Below are 20,423 nucleotides of genomic sequence, written 5' to 3'. Positions count from 1 at the left end.
GAGATCCTCTTCCCAGGAGGGAATGCCAGACCAATTTGGCACTCATATGACAATGCCTGTGTCACATTCCTCTAGACAGGCTTCAGCAGGGTCATGTTCACAGTGAACTTCTAAATTAAGAGGAATCTCTTCTTCCTAACTGTGGAAATCCTAGGAAGGCAAGGTGAGACTGCTTGAAATACAGCAGGGGATGCCTGGGAGAAGTTTTAGTTAAAAACAACAAAAGGGAATAAAAATAAACTACTTTTAATTCAGCTTAGGAGTGATGAAATTGCTGTAACTGCTGTATTTCCTATCCTCTTTTGAAAAAGCACCATTGAAAAACTTGCAGTAGAAATGCAAGTTTCTGCAAAAATTGCTGTTCATTTTTATGAATTGAGGAGGTGTGGGTCATTTCAGTAAGAATCAGAGAAACATCAGAACAACCTGTGAAACCACCCAGTTTCAGTTCTTTATGACTCAATTTTTATTTCCTCTGTGCCTCACCTTTCTACAGCCCACCCACCATATACACAGCTCTGTCCCCTGAGTGAAAAAATGCCAAAGTGCACACAGTCACTGACAGAGGAAAGCTGATTTCATATCCTTGCAGTGAGATATATGGCACATTTCATTTAAATTATGCACAAATCAAAGCTATATGCCACATAAGTGAAGGTGGCACACAGCCCTTCAGAGAAGAAAATATTATCCTCCCCAAGACCTTGACCATCTGCCTGTCAATTCAAATCAATCATGTTGCATGTTTTGTTTCTTTTTGCAAGACACATTTGCTTTAGAAGCACAAGGCCTCACCCAAAATGAATCAAAAGTAATGGAAGGGCTTTTCTGGAGGTTTTGTTTGTTTGTTTTTCTCACTGGGCTTTGAAAGAACACCGTGTGAAGCTATGCTTGATGCTGTAGATACTTTCATGACATTACTCAGTAAAAATCCCTTCATTAGGAAGGTTTCCACATCTCTCTGCCCTATGGGGCTTGCACTCTGCTCCCTCGGGGCTGGAGCCAGATCTGAGCACTGTCATCTCCCACACTCTTTGCCCTGAAGAGGGCTATCAGAGGTACAACATATCGGAGCTGCATCGTTTTTGTGATGATATGAGAAGAAAATAACGTCCTAAATGGTTTCCTTCCCTGAATGTTTGTTTTCACCTCTTTCAAAAGACATGATATATATTTGGTACACTGTTACTTTAGAATAAATTAGTATTAAAGCTGGTAAGTGGGTTTTTTGCTTGTTTTTTGAGTGGAAGCCTTCACAATACAATGTTTTAGTGTTGCTGTAACATCCATGATAAATTACAGACAGTCCTGGAGCCTCAAATCTTCAGCCTGCAGGAGAGGTCAAGCAATGAGAGACACCTACTCCTGCTCTGCTCTTATGGAGCACCTTTTGGATCACCTCTGTGGATCAAACCTTGTGAAGGAGGACTTCTTTCACCTCAGTTATCCTTTTTATCTCTCATTTCTTTCCTGAGTAACTTTTCACTGCATTTTTTGCATCCAATATGTTTAGTTAAAAAAAAAAAAAAAATCCCAAATAGTATTGCCATGACCTTCTACCTTGCTTGTAAGCTCTCTCGGTACACAAACACAAGCCTATGCACCACAGTATCATCACAGTAAATGCTGTCTCAGAAACTGTGTAGGATTCAGGGAATCAACCCTTACCCAGAAGAATATAAAACGATACTATTGCTTAAAAGATAAAACATACTGAAAGAATTTTTCATGTGGCTTTTTAATGTGATAATTAATTCCTAAAAGTCTGAGTTTCAGTCTTCTAATAAATAAGTGGATGCTAATAGGCCATGCATAAAGACTCTCTTTGTTGAAATACAAATGAGATTCCTTATGTTTATACATGTGTAAGTACAATTAACATTGAAACCCAATTGGAAACAAAATTGGTTTAGTTAACCAACCATTTCAATGCAATCAAATGTGGTATCAAATGTAATTGTAGAAGATCCATTTGGGGAATAATAGCAATTATTTCATGCAGAATTCTCCCCTCCTCCTTCCACTTCACACACACAATTTTTTTTCGTGCATCTGTACTTCAGCAAAATAATTGGACCATCACAAGTGTCAAAAATATTATCCTTTAGCTCTTCAGAGTATAAGGAAATTCAAACTGACAAGGCTGTTCCATTTAGAAATACGGTTTTGTACACCTGATTTATAACTGCATTAATCGAAAAGTGTTTAAGTAGTTTTTATTTCTTCGGCTGTATATATGCAGCTAGGGAATTACGCAATGCTGATGAAGTAGGGAGCAGAGAATATTATTTCTTTCTTTGACTGTAGTTAAGTACTTTGGATCTGCCTTCATAAACTTCACAAACATTCTCTAGAGACTTAACATTTTTGTAACAGATAAGTATTATTTTGGGGCCTTAGAGGTAAACTGTGGATCAGATATTTTAACTGGAATTGCCTTTAACCAGGAAACAAATTTTACAAATTTTTAATTTAGTATCCTTAATATCTCTTTTGATTGTTTTGCACATTTTGTACTAATTATTCCCATTACTAAAATTATTTTTATTTTTGTTGATGCAAAACAGTAAAAAGCACTGTAATTGTATTTCAGTTAGCTACCCAAACATTAAGGTAAAAAAGTATAAAACACATGCTCTTAACTCTTTTTAGATTTTGATTTTCCTTTTGATTTCAAGAAATTCAACATATATTCAACGGCATTCATTTATTTTAAAAAGTTAAGTGTGTGTGTGTGTGTGTGTATGAGCACACATACATAGCCCTCAGAGTTAGTCTGTGCATTTAGAAAGACATATAAGATGATGACCGCTGAATAGGAATATGCGAATCCTTAAACTAATACCAGGTACTCGCTGTTCAGTAAGGAGCTGGGTCACGCTTTCCCAGGTTCAAATTCATATCAGCGATTTCTGTGTTCATAGCTATTTTTGGTTTTGGTGTTCATGAAGAAATTGATTGAACTAAAACTAAGACCATGCAAGAAAATATCTTAAAATTTGGAAAAATTTTCCTTTAACTATTGAAGTTTTATTTTTTACGCCTTTGTTTGCTTGGTTTTCTTGAAATAGTCGCAATTAGGAGGATTTTTTTTTTTTTTAATAGATGTGAAGCTGTATTTCCATTAGCATTTTAGTTCCAACTACCTTTTTTCTAAAAAGTAAATACATTTTTTCATTTTGAGAATTCTGATAGAAATTATTAGCTGAAATAACAAATATGAGACTGTAGCATCAAATCTGGAGCTCCACAGCTTTTCCCCACACTAGTTACTTTAAAAACACCGTATCATCTGAGGAGACTGAATTTTTGTTACACTGTGACATTAACCTGCAGACTAAAATCTTTAATGCTTACAAACTTTTTTTGGCTGCAATCTGTGCATTTGTGTATGAATGCTCCTATTCAGAATAAGCTGTTAGTAGCGATGCTCTTGCAGCCTTCTGAAGAGCACCCCCCTCGCCGCCCTGTCCAGACAGCAGTGCTAGCGCCAGCCCGCTTTGCCTTTCCAACCCGTTGCGCTGAAGCCAGCTCGTATAGACTTCCCTAGAAGGAACCTTTTGGTCTTTGTTTTGTTTGTTTGTGATATTTTCTCCCCTAAAAACTCCATAGGCGATCACCGCGCTGCACTCTGACAGCCAAGGACGTTCCTGCTTCTGAATTAATTAGAAGCGGAAACAGCCTGTCCCAAAGGGTTTCTTTCTCTTATGACTCATATGCAATAGTGCTTAAAGGGCTTTCACCACCCAAAAACAACTCCTGGAAAAGAAATAAACCTCATGCAACATGATAGCAGACCATTCCTAATGCTACCAGGCGTACATTAAGAATCATCAACCACGGAAAGCTTTATGGTACATCTTCTATTTTCCATCGCAGCCATTAGGAGAACGAATCTCCCAGTGAAAATTAAGTTTATCAGAAAGATCTGTGTGCAAACTAATTTGAACAGGCATTTTCTAAAAAGTAGGCCAGAAGAGAAGAAAGATTACTTCTGGCCAAAAAAGGAACAAATTAAATTATAAGAAGCTTAATACATTTATTTGAAATTTAATTGCATAACCTAATGTCAAGGTTATTATATGCTGCACAGTGTTCTCATCCAAATTCAAAACAGTGAAGCACAAGCTTCGTTTGCAGTTACTTTATTAGAAATCTAGCGGCAGAGGTTTTTTTTCATTCTAACCACAGTCATTGCCTGAGCCACAGACATTAATATAAAATCGCATTTCAAAATTACTGTGAGATCTCTCCTTGGCAATGAATTCTGATGAGACTAGAAGTTTCCCTGGTCTGAGTGATTTCTACTGGAGGGGAAGGGCAAAAAGAAAAACAGAAAGTCGGGACAGTGATGTTTATGTGATGTCAGTGTCTGCAGGAACAGTAAGCAAATCATTAGAAAGAGCATCTGATAATATTCACACTGTTCTGCACACAGCCCATCAAAACTGCAGATTGTTTTCTCATAGAAAAGGTCACAGCAGCATTTTTATTACTGCATCCCTATGGAACAGGCATTCTGTGTTTTATCACGTATCAGAAGCTGTGCCTGCGCACAGACCACTCTCAAAAACCGTGCTGGCTGTATCCACCTTCTCCGCACTCCTAAAAGCCAGCCACTTTCACCCGAATTCGGCCTGAGCTTAGGAGCGTTTTTGCAGATCTCCATGTTAAAGTGTCTGGAGAACACGGGATCAAAAAGGACATCTCGGAAAAAGCCCTGTGCATTTAATTGTGTGCGTTGCCTGTATTACTCCCGTAGATGTGCAGGCGGAGTCTAGGTTTGCAGCAGCAACACATAAAAGTACCATCTGCTTTTACTTCTGAAATAACAGGTAATGAAGGCATAATAAATGACTTTGACACTTAGCAGGGAACTGCAGCCTAAAATTAACAGGCCTATAGTCATGCAGCACAATATTAATTTGACTTGAACAATAGAAAAGAATTAACGTTGTATATTTCACAATAATCTCACTTGTCTTTCGGTAAAGGCTGAAATGGCTGAAGAGGATGGCTTGGCCTTTGACCAGGTTATGGTCTCTTTTAGTAGTGCTAGAATATTGCAGAGAAGAGACGCAATTATTAAAGTATTAAAAGAGGATTTTAAAAATAGTCTATGACTTCTACTATATAACACCATGTCGATGTACAAAAAACCTCTGTATTATGTTTTTTCTGCTTTTTCCCCACCACACAAACAAAAAATACTTGTTAAAATCAATTCTCTGATTGTATGTCTCAGCGCTTGGAGGAGCACACATATTTTACTGACAGTAGCGATCACTCAGATGTCTTCTCTGTAATTATTCCTTATATCTCAAAACAAACAGATGTCTTGGGTACCCCTCAGAGCTATATCACTGAGCCTGTGAAGCTCTCTAGGAGCTTATGAAGGGGAAAACACACTTTACTCGCTGGAGACCCAGACTGAAGCCCTGTATACTCAGTAAAATAAAATACACGTTCACGGGCAATGATTCCATCTGTGATGGATTTATAAACAGCATATTTTTAAGAATATAGTTAACATTTCAAAGAGGAAAATTCTGAGAAGCTAAAAAGAGAAAAGGTGAAACTTACCCCAAACTCATCCCTCCACTGATGTGATGCTTGATATTTCTCTGCTTCTTTAGCAAGGCGCTGAAGACCAAAAAAAAACAAAAAAGTTTCAGTTTCCTTAATACGTGCCTTAAAAAGGCACTTGCATACAATAGGCCATAAAATGGACTTTTTTCTGATTCTTAGACTGGCAGCTGCTACATGTGATACTGTTAATATAAGATGGAGAAGACACAGCCATTATACAGATGCTAACATGCTTCCACTGCTTACCTGTTTTGTTCTCCTCAGGCTTTATAAGATACTATACTTTTTAAGAAATCACTGGGAAGGCTTCTAAAGAGCCTTATGTGCAATCTGGAAAGCACCTAATACCTAATAGGTCTCTGCTTTTATTATTTTGAATCCATAATAAAGTTTAGAGCATTTAGAAGTCCAAGTAAGTAAACTTTATGCATTCTGATTACTAATGCAAACTACAGTAGGCAATCAGTTCCTTCTGCTTTGCCTGAAGAATGAATGAATTCGATTTACACATTTTACATGTATCTCCTTTTTTATACATACAAATACAGTTGTTCATTTTCATCTTTTCACTGTGCTATATTTCTGTAAAATGACTGTATAATATATGGATTGAATATACAGAGTACCACAAATATAAATATCTGTATATAAATATATAGCTTTTAATTAAGCATTATCTACCGACAGTAAAGATTTTAGGGAAAGTGAATGGCCAGTTAGCAGTCATCTTGATATTCATTGTTTTTATTTAATCCTACTGATTCATCACATAGCAATTTTTTAAGTTCTTCATATACATGTTTTCTCAGTATAATTTTCTATATATCATCTACATTCTTTTGCACTTACTTTGAATGAATACTTATTTGAGTAAAGATGCACCACATACTTTCGAAAAGGGATTTTCTACATTATTTTATTTGCTTATGCAGGCACTGCAGTCATGCATTGCAAAGCTTAATCCTAAAACTAGTTTCACTTAAGAAGTTCTAGGTAAGTTCAAAATACATCAATACTCTTCTGAAAATACTTTCTCCTAACAGACATAACATCTTCACTATGTATATTAATTTAATCTACCATCCAGTCACCAGTATTTATTAGAATCTTAAAATACTGTATTACGGATATTTATTTTCCCATTACATTATTTAGCTACAATTAGGCTGTACTGACAGCCTCTGTGATTACTAGCAACCCATAAAAACTCATTAATTTGGACTAGCTGTAGTCTGGTCCCATGGGCTGAATGCACAATAGCCGCTGGAGAGCATCAAGTATGCTCCTAGAGGGCATCTTTCCAGTTGAATTTAATTTGAAAAAAAAATCTGCTCTGAGACTGCTCCACAGGAAACAAAAGAAAGCGAATAGGGGCGATCAGATGATTCTCCTTCAAAGCCTTTGCCTGTGAGCACAAACATAACTGCAGTGTTGGTGACATGTCTTTCCCCATACAAAATTTTAAACCTTTGAAAAAGAACTATTTGTACATGCCAATGAGTACTTTGCTAAAATTTTGCAGATAAAACCTGCCAAACATAACGCTTGCTCTCCTGAGCTGGAGAACAAGCTCTCCAGGGCATCCTCATCACCGCAGCCCTGGAGGCAGGCACCCGTCCTCGAAGCAGGAAAGCTTGCTCTCCCAAAAGCAGTTATCCGATCTGAACACAGTCCATGTCCTAGTTTTTGAATGAGTTACTTTGAAAACCAAACTATTTTATAGCCAATAAAAATTTAGCAACAGTTTCTGAGGAACCATGGTCCCTTTTTAATAGAAATAGCCTCTCTGTGTCCACCAGAAAGAACTAAGGAAGAAAATGCTTTACTATGTAATGACATCTATTCACTGTGGGCCTTATGCTGCCTTTAGTATTCAGATCAATGCATACACAAAAGGAACGGGTGGTCTAAGTCACATTTTCAGTTGAGTCAACTGTCATTCTCGCAAATAGCCAAAAGGAAGATGACCAGAAAGTTCACATAAGCTGAAATGGCAGAGACGGTGCTGTCAGCATCTCATCTCGGCCCCAGCACAGCATATCAGCTGTGAAGGCATCCAGTCCCATGAGGGCCGTGCGGCTTCTCTCTAACAACTTACAGATTGATGAACTTCACAAAGCAAAACTTAGGACCTTTTCCTTCCTTTTTTTTTTGCAAGCTTCCTAAAAAAAAAAAAAATATTGTACGTTCTGCTGTCAGAAGATAACTGTGTCCTCTTGTTCGCTTTACTGTTAGTTCAAATGTTTCTGAGTTGATGGAAAATTACTAGTATCTTACCATCATTCCCAACCACAGGTACCTTCCAAACTAGCCAAGTAACAGATTCACTAAAGAAAAACAATTATAATATAACCGGATGGATTATGCTGAACAAAGCACAGCATAACGCTCCGCTGACCCAGGTGGACAAATAGATACCTACAGATACCTACAGGATTTTCACTTCTCTAATAACATTGCAGAACAATCTTGTACATCAAATTCTTCACTCAGTACAGCCAGTTCTGCACCCAATTTTAGCCTATGCCCGAACGAGTTATAGCTGCTTAAGTCATGTTTTGCCACACTGTAACAAAGCAGGATAGGATACTACCTGTAGGATACCACAAAACAGGATAGGATTACTACCTATGTATGTAAGTGCAGTTAACGCTGCCTTCCTTAGACTTCTCGCAGTCCGCTTCATTACTGGAAGCATCTAGTGAACTGCAACTCTTTTCTACAAAAGATAGTAGGATCCAAATGTACAAGCTGGTAATTGTATAAGGAGCATTAACATCATCAGGAATTTCACATCGAATGAGCTGCAGTCAGACCTGAACTTCTTGCAACTTCTTGAAAGGTTGGTGTATTCCTGGGCTCACCTGCACTCTGCAGCAAAAACGCTAAAAGCAAGTAAGGATGTCTTCTTTTCTACCTCAAATGGAGAAAAAAGAATATTCCCCAAAGAAGAAATACAAATACTGTATTCTTACTCTTCTTAAGCAATTTTTCAGTCATTTTAAGATTTAGGTTAGGTATCAAAATAATCTGCTAAATAACACTATGAACAATTTCTACACTGCTTCAAAATAGCTCCCGAAACTAGAAGTAGCCATTTTGGGTATGCTCACCTTGTTAAAGGTAACCAAGTACACAGACTGCTCATGCTTTCACGTTACAGAGAAACTATAACATACAACGAGAAAATTGTGTTGACTGACCCAAAAAAGACTTTTCAATGGAACCACATGTCGCTGCGCAACCAGGCCTAACTACACAAGGCACAGTGCCATGCTGATATAGCTATATGATGTCTTGTTCACTACCCAACTGAAGAATCTGCGTTCTGCTCTATTGCATAACATAGTCTACTCAATCTAACTTTTCTGCAAGTTATTAGCCCAAGTTTCCAAAACTTATCCAACAGCTGATGTCAACGAGAAGTCCAGGGACTCTAAATCTTGTTTTTAACTATGACCACTCAAAGTCCTGACCAGTTCTGAAAATGTAGGCCTAAATTATTTGCTCAGCATCCTACGTCAGAGATAGAATTAAAGCCGAGCCAGGAACAGATAGCTTTTTCCTACAACAATTCCCATAAATACTATAAAAATGATCAATAACATTATCATTTTCAGTCAGGACTAAAAGGAATCTGTAGCTGTAGCTGACAGTGTTCACAAGAATAAATAATTTAATCTCTCTAAATGAAGATAAATATTATATTTTCGTCTTATATTCCGGCAACTCAACAGGCCTCTAATTCTATAGCTATGTCTGGTGTCTACGTAGAAAACATATGGGAAAGTTTCCCAAAGATACCACAGCACTCTGACTGCTCAGCTCATCTCTACCAGAAGACTTTCTATCAGCCTTTATGTGCAGGCCATCACAAGGGCACAGACTATGCAATGATTTTATTTTCAAGAAGAGCGTATTTTCAAAGATAGTGGGTTAACTGATAGGAAGGTTGTGCATGCAAAAACAAATTAATTCCACCCTGTGCAATACCTCTGATATTTTTAGGAAAGACGGTGCAAGAGTATTAAAAAAAAAAAAGGTATTTTATGAAGTTAAGGTGTTCTCAAAAGTTCTTCATTTCTATGCAAGGAGAGAGAGTCTCCTGCTAGAAAAGCACACAGCCAAATGCCCGAGACGTTCACCGTTCCATGGAGAAAACGCTTTGTTAAGAGCTCGAGCAAGAAGTCAGGACTCCTGGGTCAAAAATAGCTAGATTGTGAAGCAAATTCAAGTTACATATGCCCTTTATTGTTACATAAGGGGAGACTAATTTTTCATCTCCCTCAAAGAAGCCATGTCTGTTTCCTTCTGAGGTATGCAAATGTCAGGTCTGGCTTTCCCTGTTTTGATGGCAGACTCTCTGGAGGACACCGACGGAAGAGGAACACAACAGTGGGCTGACACCTGACATTTCACGTCTACACTCTCATTACAATGAAGGTTTAATAAGGTAACACCTTCTGTAACACCATGACCCACTGCAGCTCCCTGTGGGTCTCTCTGGCAAATACTAAAATGCTGAGATTGATATTTTTGTGTTTAAGATGAGCAGGAGAGAGTCAAACCAAAATGAAAAATAACCTTCCTGCGTATTATGCTTTAATCGATTCTTACCACCAGCCTCAGTTTAGCTCTCTGTTGTGAAGCTCTGACACCTTCTCAGGCCTTTAACGCAGCACCAGTGACCATCATCTATCTCTTAAGATAGAGAGTATGCAAATAGATAAAATATGACGGGGAAGGGAGGGCTGTAAAAGCTTTCAAAAAAAAACAAAAAACCCTTAATGTTTATTGCCGTGCTTTTGGAGGATGCCTGACAGATCGGTGAGATGATGTTTCTATGTAAGAGAGATCAAAAGGGCTGATGCTAGTTGACACAGTACCTGATATCGAATTTAGGATACTTGAAAACACTGTGATTAAACAATAATTTGTTTAATACATGTTCCTAGATGAAATAGAATTATTTCTGCTTTTTTTTTTTTTAATGAATGAGAAGTGCTGTCTTCCTCGCTATTTTCTAAATATCTGTGGTTCTGTGTGCATTATCTTCAGAAACTTCCAGAACGCTTTGATCACTAATAAGAGAACAATTAACCTTTGAAAGACAGCCACGGTCCACAAATATGTGTTTTTATCACACTTTAAAAGAAGTCAATTACCTATCACTGGAGTTTCTTTTAATCTGTCAAGGAGATTTGTTACCTTTAAAGTAAAACAGCTATTGTGAAAAACAGAAAGATCCAAAGAGATCCAGGTCTTATGTATTCTGCTGGCTTGTTTTGGAGCAAAATAAGATGGATTAGAAATGATTACCAAAAAACCTACCCCAGAACCCAACTGCTTGACTGTCAATCTCAAAACTGACTGTTTTCAAAGGTCTCGTCTGCTGACTCCAGGTGTACATTCCTATCTCGGAGAGGCGGCCTTTGATGTAGCAGAGTCTGCAGGCAAGAGACCTGAAGGATCTTTATCTGATGTGCAAAGATCAGCTCCCTAGAAGGCCTATTCATCTCCCACCCTTCGTTTTTTGTGTGCATATGTCATATCTTTATCTCCTCCCAGCCAGCACAAATCCCATCAGATAATGGCCCTATTACAATTATATTCAGTACAATGAAGTCAATCTTTTTGTGTTTCCCACTCTTCCTAAGTATTTTATCTAGAAAATAATATTTGACTACCCCTTGATATATTAAACTATTATACAATGTGCAAGCTGAGAGTTACTAGACATCAATAGCCTCACAAAGCTTTCTAAAATACTGAATCCATGAAGTTTTTAAGGTTGTTTTAAAAAGCAAATTATCAACAATAAGCTTAGATAGAATAATAGAGAAATACACTATGAACTTCAAATCCTGATTTTCAAGTATGATCTAACTACTCAATCCTGCTCGTGCAGCAACAGTATAAAAGCCATTGCCAGGTGGTGTCTGCAGCAGAGGTTTCATACCATGGTGTTCATATATGTATTTGAAATACAAATATTAGTCTAGGTACTTATGAACTGCACACCACTTACAAGAGAGAAATAATGGAAAAATGTTCATAAGACTGGGATAAGGTGTCTGACAGTCCTCATAAAAGAGGTCCCTAATGAAACACTGAAATCGTTATTTTACTAGGGCTTTCACACAGACTGACAACGTTTAAAGAAGTGCATTTTCCCCTCAGTAAACCCTTATATTCAATATTCAGTCAAATTACAACTATTTTCTTACGACTTGATTCTACTGCCTTGGAGTAATTATGTACATGGAGTAATTACGTTTTATTTCTGTAATAGTCCTTGGGAATGAATTCGTGAAAAATCCATGAATTACTACTGTATTCCTGAATTAACCTATTTCATACAAAGATCACACAGTTTGGCCTGAAAGGAGTGATTTCAACAGGAAACACAGGCAGACTGGAAGATCGCTAGCCCAAAAGTGAGCTTGGGCCTGCTAATGATAGCCAGGTCCGAACCCCACAGAAACGGCACAGGGGTTCATTTTTGCCATGCTTTTTATTCCCATACGCCCAGTAGCGGGGTGTAATTAATAGGGATAGTTTACCTATATACTTATAACTGCTACGAAGATATTTGCTATATGACTTTTCAAAAGTAGCCGTTCATAATTATCATTAGCACAAAGGGTGATCTAGATCTGATGCAGCTGCAGCACATAACACTAGCTGTTCATTTGGGCTAGCTGGTCCCAACCATAGAAGGGTGTTTTAGACCTGAGCCTCTAACATATACCTGATTTTGCTGACTTAAATTGTAACTGCAAGGTTTAAGATATGCTCCTCTGTTCATTTCTTTGCTTTTAAAAATATTTTGATTGCTAACACTTTAGAACACAAATTTCCAATGTAACCCATATTTTCCTACTTCAAAGAACAACTGTTATCCTATGTATTGCTGTTTTCCATTTTTTAAATACCACTTTTTTCATAATGCTCAGCATAAATGTAACCAGAATTTCGATACTTCTTACACAGATCATTAAACCACAGATCATACACCTCATTTAGGCATTTCCTCTTGGAATTGTGAAAACAGAAGCCCAATTTAAAATAGAATTGCAACAGTGTAAAAAGTCTGACAGTACATATTAATACCCCGTTTTGGTTTATATAGTCTTCTCCACTGAACTAACTGTTCACGGGAGAAATTGTGGGTTTTTAGCTTTTACAGTGTGATTTTTTTGGATGATGATGATGATAAACAGCAGACTTTGGACAGTTAAACCATTATGTCAGAGACAGGCACTGCGAGGTCAAGTTTAGTGAGCATAAGTTGTTCGCAAGTATCGGTTACAGATCTCCATCTGGCCCTATTTTGTTTCTGGTCTAGCTAGAAAAAATGATTCTAATACAAATTGGAAAAGCTCTCTAATTTAGAGCTGGAGGACCGTGGTTACAACCCTTACACTAATGAGACATGGTGGAACAGACACGAGAGCAGCGTAAGACAAGAAACACATTGTGGTCACTTCCTGGTATTTGCAAGAGATTTCTTACTTAATGCCATATCCCCTCTTCCCTGCCTAGGCATAACCTTGCTTCTTTTCATAATAGTTTAAGTCTTATCAATAAAACCTGGCCACCTGGTTCCATTTTTATTACTTGTGATTCCCCACAGTTACTGTTCCAAAATGAGAGTCTGTGGATGCACTTGTATTATGTAATGCCTGATTTTTAGGTACAGGTAAGCATGCCAGGCAAAACTAATAGGACAGGGGGAAACCGAGCCATTTAGTACCAGTGTTTGCACATGTAACAACTCTTTAAAGGAGGTACCATTGACTTCTTCAGCAGAGAAACCTTACACGGAAGAAATCAGGGCACAGTAATGCAAACGATGGTCAAATAAGTGTATTTGGAGCATGGCCAAATTTGTCTTCTGTGCACACAGGACTTCTTAAGATTTTTGGATCACGACTGACAGTTGGTTCCTGCCTTGTGCTGATCAGCAGCGTGGTCATATTTCATGTATTTACACTGCAGAGCTGCGGCCTCTCTCCCGCTCCGGGAGACGCTGTGCCTCATGCGGACAGTCTGATCTATGGTCTGTTAATGAGGGCAGCTGAAGCACATAAGGTCACAGACAAAGAGTTTGTTTCTAATTGGTCTCCTGTATTCAGCGCAGACCTTGTACGATATATTCCCCAGCTACTGTCTGGAGCCACAGCTTCACCTTTGTCACCTGAAGCGGCGGCTGAGTCATATTTGTAAGAAAAAAGGGCGCATTAGAGGGCTGCCGATGCTGTGAGCATTACCAAGGCGCTCTTCATGTAAATTACTGACCTAAATTTATACAGAAGCTAATACAATCAGCAATTAACCTACATTTAAAAAATGATGTTATTTATACTCTTGATCAAAATTTAAAAGAACGCCTCAAACTTTGTCTTCCTTTACCAAACCTAACATTTCCTATGTCCCCATCATCACGACAGTTGCTGAAAATTTCTCCTAATCCAACTGCAGGTTGCAAAACTCAGCTTTAATTAGACTATTAACAGAAAACGACATATTTTGTATATTTAACTAATTCCAAACCATTTATGTTTCATTCACAGAAATAATAATTATATCTGAGACTTTCCTGATCAGCTTTTCTGGCAAGATAGATAACCTCATGTCGAACATGAGGCTGTCGCACTGGCTAATAAAATACATTGGAGGAAGATGATCATCTTCCATATATTTAGAAAGATGGCTTTGAAAGAAATACAGGATATATGACTCTGAAAGATTTCTGCATAGTATCTGCTAATAACTGTACTGAACATCTTCCCTCATGTTTCAAGACAATTTTTATTCGTATGGTTTAATTAAATGAGCAAAAGATCAGACTGATTTTCAACAGAAAATTTTTACCCCTGTAGAGGATTCACAACTCCAAAGCAGGAGATCTGAAATCAGTTAAGACATTGACTTAAATAAGGACAGAAATTGAATGAGAATCCAAATTTGTATGAGTACTTGAGATTACAATATTGCAGATAAAGTTAATGCCTTCTGACACGAATAATCATATTCATTTCAATAGGAAGAATTGAAATAACCTAATATCCTGTATACTGTATATACTGTAATACTGTATATGAATACATCAACATCTGGCCTTTGACATCTAAACTACCGTGTGCAACCATCTGTCTTCTGCAAAACTGAAAATAGAAGAAAAGTGAAAATGGGTAAAGCCACAGTCCATTTGGCACAGTACGTTTTTCGGACTACATAAAAGTGGCCCTTCTCTAAAGCATGAAAAAGAAAGAAAGAGCTGTTCTCTCCTGGTTTTTCCTTTCTCTTAATATGTGGATTTAAGAATTTTGCTGATGCTACATGCACTATTAAATAGAGAAAGTACAGCAAAAGTGACACAGTGCTAGTGCTCCTTTTACAATGGTGCTAAAGCAGTCTTTTAGATATAGCATACTACTATTTGATGCAACTCAGCGCTATCAATTCTTTTTGACAGCCAATCATCACAGCTTCACATTTGATACCCATCTAGGATGAAATATTAGGAAATCTCAAAGTACCGACTGTGCCTTAAGTAGACAGTGCAAGTGTTCAACGTATAACAAAAAGCTGTAGTCATATCAAGTCTCAAATTCTTCTCTTCACTGATTGTAAAACGAGTAAACTGATGTAACGTGGTTTTAAAAATTTAGCTTTAAGAATGTTTGTAGTAACATTTAAGGAAAAGCCTGTGGAAATCAATCCCAGAATATTAAGATACTTTCACAGTCCAAAAAGATATAATTAGCTCATTGTTTAAATAATAAATTAGACACAGTAGCCCAAATTTATGACTACATATTTATACTTTTTTTGTTCAGTAAGTAAAGTGGAAGTGTATGTGCTTCTCCCCCATCTCTCCGTTCCCAGTTTTTTTGTCTCAGTCAAGAGCCCTAAAGACGTGCAGCAGGTTAGGAAAGGAAGGTGCCTGAGAACGAGAACGGAGCCCAAGGCAGGGGGACACACAGAGTTATACCACTGGGCCAGCAAGGTCAAACTTAACTCTAATGAAGCACTCCTCTCCAAGATCTGTCCCTTGCTCTCCAACGCTTTCCATCTGAAGAACATAGATCATATGAACTAAAAAACGACATGCATGGGCACTTTGGAAAGTCAAACCAAGGTACTTCTTAACATTTTTAGAGGCCTATAATTCTCTAAAGGTCTGTCCTTCCCAACCCCTTTGATACTCAGGGAACATAAGTTCTGAGGTCAAGAACGAGCAAGAGGTCAAGAGGTTGGAGCAGGGAGCTACAGTTTTTTTCTTCCTCTTAATCATGAAGGTGATCTGATCGTTGTTCAAGTGTTAAAGCATCACACATTTGCACTGGGTGCCAGGAGCTCCTTCGGGCTACGAGAGCTTGCTGAATGATTTCTGCCATCCTGCATCAGTAAGAGAACCTTACATATCCCATAGCTCCAGTTACAACAAGCAGGGCATTAATCACAAGTTAATTATTCTTATATATGCTGTACTCTTAAATACAGTGCTATTTAGATGCCTCTGGACATTTTCTCTTTTATGAAAAACAAAGAAACAGTGTTTTTTTTTTCAAAAATAAAAAAAAATACAGAATAATTGAGTCCTCCTAAGACAATATGGAGTACCTGTCTCTAGGAGGGAAAAATATTTAAAGAAACAGTATTTCTTTTCTATTTTCTGGAAAAAAAAAAATCTCTTGAACATCTACAATGAGTTTCCATTCACACATTTACGGCAATAACTATTCCTGCCTCCATGCCCACAAACCCTTTACCCTAGGGAAAGCAGAAGGCCTCTGCAGGCAGGTACCTGTTCAACATGCACCTGTCTCAAGTTGCTCTCACTTACAAAATGTCATTTGGGCAGCAGTAATTTAACTATAAATTCCCGTGTTCAGATTTTAAATATATTTCAGGCCTGTTTAACTCAAATGTCAAACTAAAATGTCAAGTTTTAGGAGATGAAATAAATCTATACATACTGGAAGAGAGAAAGGCAGCCATTATAATATTACAGATTATCTACACAAATAGCAGGCCGGATTAAGTAGTCTGAGATAGCATTCTGAGACAACCTCTTGCATTGTAGCACCTTAATTTTTCTTCTGTAGTATTGCTATGCTTTGTATTATTTAGGAAAAATCATAAGCAAAAAAAAAATTATATGCCTTGATTTGCTCCATTCTCATGTAAGAATTAATTCATGAGAATTAAGTTGAACATCTGTTTTGAGGTGGGGAAAAAAACCAAAAGACCTGTAGTAAGTATTTTTTCTGAGGTTCCTTTTCAAAATGGAAATCTCAAGTATTTAAATAGGCCAGGAGTTTTACGATAAGGAAAATCTTAGGAACTTCACAGAAAAACACATCATAAAAGAAGAATGCAAAGTGCAATTAAAATGAATTCCCTTCTTAATGATGCTGTTTCATGTATATACATGACGCATGTATTTACATAGACTTTGCATGGATTTTGCATACGGAGGTTCACTGAAAAGCATGCCATGGCAGTAGGGTACAACTTCATTGTTTTCATCTGAATCTTCAAGAAACGAAAGGACTTTTGACTTGAACTTCAGAATTAACTACGGATGAATATGAGATATGAAGAATGTATAAGCAAAAAGTAGGAAATTTGAATCTAGAAATTTTCAAGTAGTCAAACGTACATTTAAGATTATAAACATCCATCCCATAATGACAGACAGGGGAACCACAACATTATCTTTCATGACTGGGGCACATGGGTTGTCCAACCCATGAAGAAGCATTAATACAAATTTAATATGCTGCATAGTGAGTCTACAAAACACTACTTTTTGGCTATTACTGAGCAGCAACAGAGACCTTTGGAAACCCACCTCAGAAGGCAGAGAAACAGTCTGTTACACATCTGTGGGGAGAAGGAGGGAGGAAGGAGATTCAGTTTGCAAGTCTATTTGTAGGATGTGCGGAACCAGGAGATTTGAAAAATTGCAATATTATGACAGCTTGATACTGCCAAAAATGTTTCAGTAGACAAGAGGGTAAGATAGAAAGAACTGTAGATAAAATCATGAAGAAAAATGAACAGAAAAAGAGGAATAAGAAATAGTTTATCAAATCCATCTTGACATCTAGCAGTGAGATTTTCCTAGAATGGTTTATACAATCAGTAAAAGACCATTTCTTTTAACATATAATTTATCCTTCTCATTTGCAGAGGTTTCAAAACCCTTAGAGTTTCTTATTACATTTTCACTCTCATAACTCATATGCCTTAAATGCAAGCCACATCAGCGTTACATTTTTAAACAAGCTCGAAGTGAAGGACAAATGCTGAAGCCATTAGATGATTGAATTTGCCAACTGCTCTGACAAATCACAAATTGCATAATGCCCCCAGCTACAATTCACTGTCTACCTTAAGAAAGCCTTTATGGCTGAGCTTCTAACTTCACAACCGTGATTAGAAGATGACACATACATATATTGAGTAGGCATGCCTTGTTACCCTGCTTTTTCAGCTCTAGTATGCGTGTTGTACTTAACAACCAGGAGAACAGGACAAATCACCACTAGAAACAGATATTTCGGAAATAGAAAAATTACTCCAAAATAAATTTTCTAAAATTTCAACGATATACCGGAGAAAAAAGATCAAATTAGATAAAAGCACCCTTACTAAGGACAAGGAGAGGAATGTATTGATATAGTCTGTAATCTTACTTACATAAGAAAAACACTCATGAAGACAGTTACGTTTAAATAAACAGAGGATGCAATAGTAGGTCAAATATGACACCAACACCTTATAATCAAACTGAAAAACAGATTTCAACAGAACACTACAGTTTTATACAAGCTAAATAACGGTATATCAAGACTTCATTCAATTCACTACTTGCCTGCTTCTTGGCTAAGAGTTATTCTATACAGCTAGCTAATGCAGTTTACGGAAGCGGAGCATAACCAGGTAGGAACCACTACGTTCTGGGTTTCGTAATACTTTGTGTGCTACAAATCGCAGTTAGATATACTATTGTTGTAATTCCAAAAGAAGAGCAGAAAGTTGTTAATTTAAAAGCTCTGCTGCAGAACACACAGATTAGTCAACTGTCTCTTTTGGCCACATCATCAGAAACAGCTTTAAGCTCCGTTAGAACCGATTAGGTGTTTACATAAAAAAGGAACAAAACCCAGAAGTTCAACAAATAACAAGAATGAATGGCACTCATTACCACCCCTTCATTTGTGGGATGTGAATAAAACATTTTATTTAATTAGGACATATTAATAGCCGCAAACAACACGGCAAAGTCCAAAGTAATTAATGATTTATAATAAAACTGAGATAACACTTAATGCATTAGCATTTTCAGAAATAGGTCTACATACTATGCAACTTTATTTATAATAAAATCCAGAGCTTGAATGGTGGAATGGTAATATGATCCTGAAAAAATCTGTATCTTTTCCCAGATTCTCAGATGGTATAAACTAGCATCAATCTGAATTTGACTGATTAAAGCCTGTTTAAAAGTGAACCTACTCCTCAAAAAATATATTTTTTTAAATACAGCTGAATAACAAATGTGGCCTTAACAAGGCAGACAGCATATTAACAGCCTTGCATGTCAAGGAAGAAAACAGAGCAGGTGGTAGGCTATAGCTGCTGAATAATCAAATTGCTCTCATCAACAGTCAGCGCCTAAGAGCCAAGGAAACATGTTACTGTTGGCAACAGCAGAAACAAATTGTATAATAAAACTGCATGCTATTTTCAGGCAACACCTCCCTGATGGCAGTAATTTTAGTCAAAAGAAACAAAGAGTTGTTTAACTAAGGGTCCTATAGAAAACTGAGTGGAAAGGAAAATGCCCTTCTCCCATCCAATAGTAAAAAAATGTTTTTTTTCTCCCCAGAAAAATGCTGTTATGCTATTAAGATGACCATATTGAAAATAGACCAAAATTCTGTCTGGTTTAACACCTGTGTGGGCTTTCCACTGGGGATACGTCACAGGAATCAAAACTGGATATTCCAAAGCTTATTTTACTAATGTAAATGAAAATAATCTGTGACTAAAAAAATCTATTAATTGCAGAACTCCAGTGCTGTCGGGGTGTGTCTAAACAACTTTCCCTCTCCAAAGGAACTCGCCAGCATCCAAGTTTGACCTCAAATTAAAAAAAGTGAGACAGAGAGTGAGAGCTGCTGATAGCAATAGCTTGAACTATTTGCTCTCTGGTTTGGGCTTTTTTTTTTTTTTTTTTTTTGCGTTTAGCAAAACCTCCTTCCTAAATCACAGCTATATGTCATTAACAGCAAAAATGACATCACTACATTTCTAAAATAATTCTTTTCAAATAAACCATAATTGCCATCCCCTGTCTTCCTCATTCCTTCTTTTTAACACTGTACAGTAAGTCAGCAGTTTTCCAAGATGCTAGAAGGAACCACAGAAGAAAGTAATGTTTGTGGACAAAAGCTTTTCAAGATTTGCTACCACAGATGTGCAGACAACACCCCTGTGAACTACACTGATTAACTACAGGACGTCTGATAAAATGTCTTTGTATCGGCAACTCAAACTTCTCTCCTCTGAAGTGTTGCAAACAGTTCAGTACCTGTCACTATTAAATATTAATAGGCTTGTGCACCTGTCTTAAGTGGCCTAGCTATTTAACACACATATCTAATTAGAAGGCATTTTCTCTCGTTATTTCTGTCAGTCATTTTTTTCCATCAATTATCATATATTCTTCATGAACGCCTATCTCCCTTTCTCTTTTTCTGTTTTTGAGGAAACTCCCACTTCAAAGAATTTTATCTGACACTTAAAAAGAC

General features: G+C 37.2%; 1 protein-coding gene across 3 annotated transcripts in view; it reads right to left on the bottom strand.

Moving 5' to 3' along the window:
• Nucleotides 1-20,423, bottom strand: part of CACNA2D1 (calcium voltage-gated channel auxiliary subunit alpha2delta 1) — a 424,104-nt gene that overhangs the window by 217,809 nt on the left and 185,872 nt on the right. For all 3 annotated transcript variants that reach the window (XM_068922316.1, XM_068922406.1, XM_068922480.1), the window contains exon 4: nucleotides 5,584-5,643. In XM_068922316.1, coding sequence (XP_068778417.1) covers nucleotides 5,584-5,643 — 60 coding nt within the window. The remainder of the gene's footprint in view (nucleotides 1-5,583; nucleotides 5,644-20,423) is intronic.

Source organism: Struthio camelus, chromosome 1, assembly GCF_040807025.1.
Source record: "Struthio camelus isolate bStrCam1 chromosome 1, bStrCam1.hap1, whole genome shotgun sequence".
Lineage (NCBI taxonomy): Eukaryota > Metazoa > Chordata > Aves > Struthioniformes > Struthionidae > Struthio > Struthio camelus.
This window is presented reverse-complemented; position numbering and strand designations above follow the sequence as displayed.